General features: G+C 36.0%; 1 protein-coding gene across 1 annotated transcript; it reads left to right on the forward strand.

Moving 5' to 3' along the window:
• Nucleotides 1-3408: 3408 nt before the first annotated feature.
• Nucleotides 3409-8154, forward strand: LOC110025903 (40S ribosomal protein S15-like). The gene is made up of 5 exons (XM_020726594.1): nucleotides 3409-3574; nucleotides 3689-3840; nucleotides 3942-3999; nucleotides 7305-7439; nucleotides 7841-8154. The coding sequence occupies exons 1-5, from the start codon at nucleotides 3572-3574 to the stop codon at nucleotides 7952-7954; spliced, it is 462 nt and encodes a 153-aa protein (XP_020582253.1). The 5' UTR covers nucleotides 3409-3571; the 3' UTR covers nucleotides 7955-8154.
• Nucleotides 8155-8598: the final 444 nt, after the last annotated feature.

The raw sequence follows: 8598 nt of genomic DNA on the forward strand, positions 1-8598 counted from the left end.
AAGCCTTCACTAGTAATAAATATTGTCTTCTCTTCAATGGTTGGGTGCATTTTAGTTTAGTAGTTGCTAAAAAAACCAAGAATCTCATCACAGAATAGCCGACCGTTAAGTCCATCAAACTGTCGATGCATGGTAGTGGGTAACTAAGTTTTGGGAAATTAGAGTTTAGATTGGTGAAGTCTATGCACATCATCCAATTTCCATTCTCCTTTCACGCCATCACCATGTTGAAGACCCGGGATGAGTATTGTACCACCCAGAGATAATCAACTTCCTTCATCTTCTGCAGCTCTTCACCCAACCAATGTTATGATCGAGTACCTTAATTTTTGCTTCATTGGTCAAAGGATTGAGTTGGGGTTCAAATGGTGATAGGCCACATCAGTTGGGATGACCAACATTTCAACAACAAACTAGGCAAATACATCCCGGTGGTTGTGGAGCCATCCTAGACCTACTACCTCTGGGTGGTTGGGAGCATGGAGCAGAAGCCCCTGGTCATCCAGGACCAAAAAGAAGAAGGGGGGGGGATCTCTAGACCAATAAGACCACTCTAAAAATCCCCATGTTCGATGGAAAGCCTACAAATATTTTCTAAATAGAGATATTTTTTATGCAGGGCAAAGGATTTGGAAGTTAATAGAACTACCAATATCGATTAGAATACTACCAATCCGGTAGTCACTTATCAAAGCAATGACAACGATGGTGTCCTTGAAGAGGATTCCCTTCATGGGCATGTCAATATATACAAAAGTGATTGACGGATGATGACTGCATCTCGCCACTAAGACAACCACGCGCAACTCTCCTGATCAGAGCCTTGTTTGACTAGCTCATCAGAATTAATGTCCATCTCCCTTATGATTGTTGGTACCACCCCTCTAACCAGTTCATCAGATATCTTTTCAACTGAGGCTTTCTCCTGCCTTCGGGTAGCTGCCCCAGGCTTTCCAAACTTTTTGAGCTTCCAAGTTCAGATCGATTTTTTGATCAAGCTGCGGAGAAGCTCACACTCCTCCATTTCATGACCTTGGTCTATGTAGTACTGACAAAACTTTTTTAGATCTCAGATAAAAGCTCTGGTTTTCATCGGGAGAGCTTGCTTTACATATTCCTTATTTTGAATGGCCTTAACAATCTCGGCTATGGAAACTTTCAAAGGTGTGATGTCCGGTGCTCTGTGATCACATGCTAGTCACTCATAAAAAAAGTTGGTTGCTAGTCATGGTCTTTTGTTTGTCCTCTATGATGGGGGTTTTGCCCAGTTTACATATTATCTCAGATTGGTTAGTTGTCTTTGTATTGGGGATGGCTGGAATGGCATGGGCCATCCTTCAACCTTCACCCATTGTCTAGTAAGGCTCTCTCATGTGAGCAACGATCTATTTGGTTCAAGTTTGTGGTGGAAGTTACCAACGCTCTCTTTGGCTACGATGTGGTTGTTGGCCATCTCCAACAGCATGACCCGGGTTTTCGATTGTATTAGGTCTATGTCATATAGTAACCTCTCTCTCCTCAGTCCTTGAGTTAAGGTAGTGTGGGCCACTCTGAGTTCCAAATCCTATATATCCAACATCTCCTTCTAGAATCTAGTGATATAAGATGGCAAGGTCTCATTCTATCCTTGTTTAATCTGCTGCAAGGCTTATGAACTCATTTTGAGCCTATGGGCACTAACAAATGACACCAAAACTATCCTTCTAAAATGGGCAAAAGAGGCTGTTAGTTTTGCAGGTAGGCCTTTGAAATGCCTGAGGTATGACTCCCTTAATATGGTACATAATAGTCGAGATTTTAGCATGTTAGAGATCCTTCAGAGGTAGACGACTAACTCAAAGGAGGTGATATGGTTGGTTGGGTTGTTTCGACCCTTTTACGTTTCCAATGTAGGAATCTTGAATTTCTTCAGTGGTTCAACATCAGAAATCTGTTAGGAGAATGTATTCTTTGGCTGATAGTGGGCCTAAGTGTGCCCATACCGTTGTCTGTTTATCAGTGCAAACCTAGCACTGTCCTATTAATGAGAGAAATCTTTCTGCCCATAATCCGCTCGACGGGCTTGAGGCTTAAGTTATTCCTTCTAGTGGTTCAGCTCTCAGGAAACTTGTTCTCTTCCCTCGAGTACCACCTAGTTCAGCTCCGCAATCTGACCCAACATCTGGATTATTAGCTCTTGAATATGTTGCTAAATAAACTTACTAGCCTAGTCTATATTTCCTATATCAATAGTATAAGTTTATTCTTTGTGATGTGTTCTTCTTCTTAGTGGTGTGATTCCACGCTCACCGCACTTTTAATGACATTAAATTTGAATTTGTTATGTAGGACAAACCTAAGGAATAGAGTGAAGAATGAGAAAAAGAAATAAAGATAAAAAAGGAGGAAAATGGAGCGCTAATGAGGGAATAATGTAACATTTCATTCATAAAATGGTCTCATATTTATAGACATGGGAGACATGGTACATGTAATTATATAAGTGCGCCCTACTTTAGTGGGAATTGTATAGGTTGTTACGGGTACTTCGCTCTGGTAGGGCCCAGGGACCTTTTGGGTCCCTGATCTGGTAAGTTGGGTGATTGGGAGGAGGCAGTCGACCATGTCAATAGACTATTCAGGTTGGGTCTGCCGACTAGCTCGTAACATCGGTGTAGTTTGCTGAGTAATCCTACGAAGGTGGGCATACGATGCAGATCTGTTCTTCAAGAAAATCGTCCGGTGGGAGCGAGTATTGTCAGTTAACTCAGACCCTGAGAGGTCCTTAGCTTCTGTAGTTGCTCGACCTCTTCTGCTTGTCGGCTTATGTCTTGAGGGCCCTTCAACTGCTTGAACCGCCTGGCTTTTGGTTGCTGGCAAGTGAGTCCCATCTTGCCATGACACTTCTTCTGAGTCCATTGAGTTCTTTTGAGATGAGTGCTGACACATTTTTAGTGTCCTAATATTTAAATGTTAAATGAACAATTTACAATCAATGAAATGAACATAACTTATTCGATAAAATGTTCTGAGATTTTGACTAACAATATAAATACATTACTCCCAAAACAGACACCGTCTTCACATAAATTATCATTGTTCATTAGTTATATTTTAATCGTCATAGCTAGGTAAACACCATCCAATTATCCAAAATTCATTATCACAACTTCTCTAACATTTCTTAATTGTTACCACACAATTACATTGTTAGATCATTATTGACATTATTCATTGTATCTCTAACAATACACATCACACCCACACAAAATTAAGCTTGTATTAAGTTATTTATAATCTCGGTTATCCAATTAAAAGATTTAAATTTTAAAAACGTGCACTTTTACAAACACAAATTGTGCCACAAATGTTATGAAATCACCATTAGGTTTAAAGAGACAACTTTACCCTCACATCCCCACCATTGGCGACACTATAACGAAGGGCAGATAGGGTAAACGGTTAGACAAAGCATTGCACATTTCTACGGAGCAATAAGACACCACTCCACAACCTTCCTACCCCAAACCCTAGGTTTTCTTTCGGCCTTCGCGCTCTGCATTCGATCGGCAGTCGACGTTGTTCAGTAGCCATGGTGAATATCTGATTTCTCTCTTACTCTGTCTCTTTTTCTCGCTCTGTGGGATTTTGAAAGCATCTCACCTTCGATCCTATCCATGGTTTCTTAGTAGTTGTCTTGCTCTTGCAGGCGGATATCTCAGACGCGGTGGATGTGGGTGGAGCTCAGCCCAAGAAGAGAACATTTAGGAAATTTTCCTACAGAGGTGTGGATCTGGACCAGCTCCTTGACATGGGGACCGACGAGCTCGTCAAGCTTTTTCCTGCTCGCGCTCGGCGAAGGTTGCCCTCTGTTCTTTTACTTACGCTTATACATTGCGGATTTGGTTTCTTTGTTTGATAATTAGCCAATCTGACGGCTTTTTCTTGATTTATAATTGTAGGTTTCAGCGGGGTCTTAAGAGGAAGCCTCTGGCTCTCATCAAGAAGCTTCGCAAAGCAGTATGATATTTTCTACATTTGTTTATGTGCAGATGCTTTCCGATTGATCTTGTGTTTATTCTAGCTTAATATACAGAATACTGTGACTTTGCTCTTATTTGTTTTGTGGATTTATTGTTTGTACAGTGTTATCCCTAAATCATTGTAGAATACTGAATATTTAATTTCAACCTTACGCAAATGCTAAGATTCTTAATGCCTCACTTGAATGTTATTGATTTTGGTTGTTTTTCAGTGCTTTCTTTACTTTAAGGTATAAATGAAGGACCATTGATACTTCATTTGTGTGGTATCCGGGTTCAATGATAAGTGCACTTACTTTCAAATTGATGAAGTGTGAACGTAGATTGATGCTTATAAACGTAGATGATGTTTTTTTTCTGCATCCATCTAATTTTGGGGTGTGTTTTTTTTTCTTATTTATTATCCTAGTTCATTTGAGAAGAAAGATAAATGATAGGTTAATATTCAGTTGCATGATTTTGTTAGGCTTTTCTATTTGCATTTGTACTTTCTATGTTGTTGCTTGTTTTAACCAATAAAATTTATTTTTTTCGGCTCTTAAATTATGACGTTACGAGTGATTTTGGCGAAATATTTCCTTTGCGCTGATCCTTATTTTGTTTTTATGTATATGTACCCAACTTAATGTCCTTGATTTTTTCTATTGGCCACTTCTACCCTAGATTATAGTGCATCTTGTGAGAACTTTTGTGTTGACAATGATTAGTGCCACCTATATTTCTCTTATCCTCATAAGAATACCTCGCTTCTACCAATTCTTTGGCCTTCCTTGCCTTCTTTTTCCCTACCTCCTATGTAACATTACCCTCTGTGTAATCATCTACAGTTGTGCTCTTCCCACCCTACCACCACACTCTCACTATGTAATCATCTGCAATGAGCATTGAGTTCATCGGCAATTCTATGTTTTTTCCATTCAGGCTTGATTTTCACCAGTACTGATTTTCAAATGGTTTTGTGACCAATTTTTCTAGCAACACTTGGCATCAATTGTTTCATAATTGTCTCCCACCCCTTTATAACCAACTGCTGCTTTAATCCTCCTTAAATGCTTAATGCAAGATGGGTATATGGGACCATGGGAACGACACGTAGGCATGGGAGATGAAAATTTTTTAGAAGTGATATGACATGCACACTTTTGTACTCTTCAAAATAAATGCTCTTAAAAATAATTAAAATATAAAAGGATGTCTTTCATATTGTAATATACTTCTAAATCTATAGGAAAAAGATGACAAATCATTATTCTCATTATGCTGTTAGTCTTCTAAATCAAGTATGATAAATCATAGTTCCTTATAGTGCTATACTTTTTTGTAGGATGTGTTTGAGAGAAGCGCAAAATGTGTTGACAGGTGCCGATAAAGTGTTTAGAGGTGTCTAAGTGCTGTTAGAAAAAATAACAATTAGACACAGATGTCATGTCACTATCCAACATGATTTCGAGCATAATGTAATGACCCTATACAACTATTTGTGCTTTATAGCTCTCATAGTCCTCTATGCTATACTCTTTGCCAATTGCCATCACAAGGTTTGAAAAAATGGATCGAACAATATATGTGAACTGTGAATACGGCAAGTTCAGTTAGCCTTACAGATATTTTTCACATCAAATTGGGGAAAACCAGTCAAAACTGTTCATCTGAATGACAAACTAGTGAACCGGCTGACTGACAAATTGATTATGGCTGTATAGAACCAGGCGGTCTAAATAATTTTTTTTATCACCATTTATTCTCAGTCCAATGGTTGATTTTTTTATAAAAAATAAATCTATAAATTATATTAAGTTAAACTAATAACTATGAATTTAAAAGCCTTAAAACTAATTACCATGAGTTTCATAAAGCTAATCCATTGCATGTCAACCACCTAGATGAGTTACAAGCACATTTTGGGAAGCTTTCTTTTCTTCATGTAACCAGTGCAATATTAACTTTCTTCTTTGACGTGAGAATGCTGAAATTTTAGTTATTTTGCGGGAATGAAGAATTGAGTTATGTGGCTGGCTTTTGAGAATGTTAAATGGGCTGCAAAATATGGGAATGTTGTAATAACATTTTAAATTTTTTTATTTTAATATTATAAACTTTTATCTTCTTATTAATTTTAAGAAACTATTTTCTTATTATAATTATATTCTTACAAAAAATTATTTTTATTTTTATATATCTATAGGATTTTTTTTTATTTTAAATGTATTTAATATTTATACATCTGGATATATAATTCACATATAATTGTAGCTTAGCAAGCTTTATATTGAGTTTTAAATTAACAATTATTAAAGATATTTTTCATCACATATTTATCATATATTTAAATTATTACATAATTTAAATTATATTAAAATATTTTTAATATTTATTATATAAATAGGGTTGAACCTTGGCAGAACTATTAAACTTTTAACTTTTCTTTCGGTTTAATGAGTGGTCTGATTTTCACAACCGTGACCTTTACTGCACTTTATTGCATACAGAAAACATTGATGCATGATTGGCATATGTTGCACCCTATACAATTGATTGCCTGAAGTCTTGAGCTCTCATGATTTGGCACTTTGGATGCCACTTGTCTTTTCCATCACTGCTCTCATTAGATTCACTCAATGCACGGAAAGGTGAACAGAAGATGGCAGTCAAGGTATTTAGGTTGACTGTTCCATAATCCATGAGCCAAAGTACAATTTTGTTGAAAAATATTAGACGATTTTTATTTCATGCTAATTGGCTTAATAAAACTAATCTACTGAATTTATCTATAGCTTGCTTCAGTGATTTGGAATGTAATTTATAAACCTCAGTTTAAATCTAATGTTGGCAATATTTTAACATTCAACTTACATGTATGGTTTTTTTTTTTTTTTTTCTTGCGGGTTTGACTGAATGATTCATGGGATTATGGGAATTTAACTGTTCTTTTGTTTTATTGGGTCCAGTTGCTTGTAGAGGCCAGTTCTTTACTCACCCAAATGCATGAAGTTTCTAACTAAAGAATATGACATTGGAATTGTTTTCTCTGATAATATTATTCCTATTATTTTTCAGAAAATCATATATGCTTGATTACCATTATTTGTAAGGTTGTCACTTATAAATGCTTTCTTTAATTTCTGTTGATATACTTTTTGAGTTGGGTTTAGTTTAAGCGAAGGACCAGTGTAGAGTTGAAAGAAATGATGAGAAGATTTCGTCACAATTCTTTTTAATAATTTTTTTATGTATAAAATTTTTCACATATTAACTCTTTTTTATGATGATAAAATTATGCAGAAACGAGATGCACCTGCTGGTGAGAAACCTGAGCCTGTGAGGACGCACCTCCGCAGCATGATAATTGTTCCAGAAATGATTGGAAGCATTGTCGGAGTTTATAATGGAAAAACTTTCAACCAGGTTGAGATCAAGGTGTGTTTTTTGATTGGTATATTATGGATATCATTTTGGAATTCCTATGTATTCACATATCTAACACTAAAACTTTAATTTTTTCATTTATAACAACACTGGGCCTATATATGAAAAGGTGTATCTCACTTTTAGAAAGCTGGAAATAGAGTCATTTTTTATGATATTAAAGATTTGAGTGTTATAATATTAAAATCAAACTTTAGGTGTTAGATATGTTAAAGCCATGCAAATTGTGTGTTATGTATACAAATGCCCATGCTTTTTTGAGATATGATGAAGTCATTTGCACTGCAGACATCTTTCATGCTGATTCGCTGAACTATTCTTAGGTCCATATGTTTATGATAAATAAATTACGGCTTACAATCTAGCTTTTTGCTCTATTTTTACTGTTACAGCCGGAAATGATTGGTCACTATCTGGCAGAGTTCTCCATCTCATACAAGCCTGTGAAGCATGGCAGGCCTGGCATTGGTGCCACCCACTCATCCAGGTTCATTCCACTCAAGTAAACCAGTAACAAAGACAGAGCTTTTGCTGCTTTATTTTGACGTGTGCTTTAGTCATATGGTTGAAGATGGTTTCTTTTCTTCTGAACTCCTGATTTGCTAACTTTTCAGCAGCGCATTTTTAGACTGGATATGTCGGCTTTTGTCCGTAGAAATATATATTTCTCTTTTAAAAAGATAATAATATTAATAATAATAATCATAATATTTTATGTGATATTAATAATGTGTGTTATAAATATAAAAATTAAAATTCAAGTGTTAATTATATAATGTTCTGTAAGCCCAAAAACATTTGAATACGGTTAACAGCAGCTCACAATAAAGTCGTCTGCTAACCCTAATGAAAAATAACATCCCAAGTAACAAAACCAGTGTTGGTCTTATCTCCTTTTCTGTTGGCAAAGGACACTTAATTATAAAATTGAAGTACATAATATGCTTATTTATACAGGCTCGAATATCGTGATTTCTCCCTCTATGATGTATATATATATAACCTCTTAAAAGCCCAAACTAGACTCCTGTTGTGAAAAAATTATGAACATGGCAGCATATATGATAAAAAGTTTAGGGGGATTTACATTTCTAGTACTCGACTCACGTATTTACATATTAAAAATGAGTAAAAGCTCAAAATAGTTTCT

The sequence above is a fragment of the Phalaenopsis equestris genome, unplaced genomic scaffold (assembly GCF_001263595.1).
Source record: "Phalaenopsis equestris unplaced genomic scaffold, ASM126359v1 Scaffold000341, whole genome shotgun sequence".
Taxonomy (NCBI): domain Eukaryota; kingdom Viridiplantae; phylum Streptophyta; class Magnoliopsida; order Asparagales; family Orchidaceae; genus Phalaenopsis; species Phalaenopsis equestris.

Coding starts and splice junctions, on each gene's coding strand:
- LOC110025903 (XM_020726594.1), top strand. Junction 3,841..3,941: donor CCTGCTCGCGCTCGGCGAAG/GTTGCCCTCTGT, acceptor TTATAATTGTAG/GTTTCAGCGGGGTCTTAAGA. Junction 4,000..7,304: donor TCAAGAAGCTTCGCAAAGCA/GTATGATATTTT, acceptor AAAATTATGCAG/AAACGAGATGCACCTGCTGG.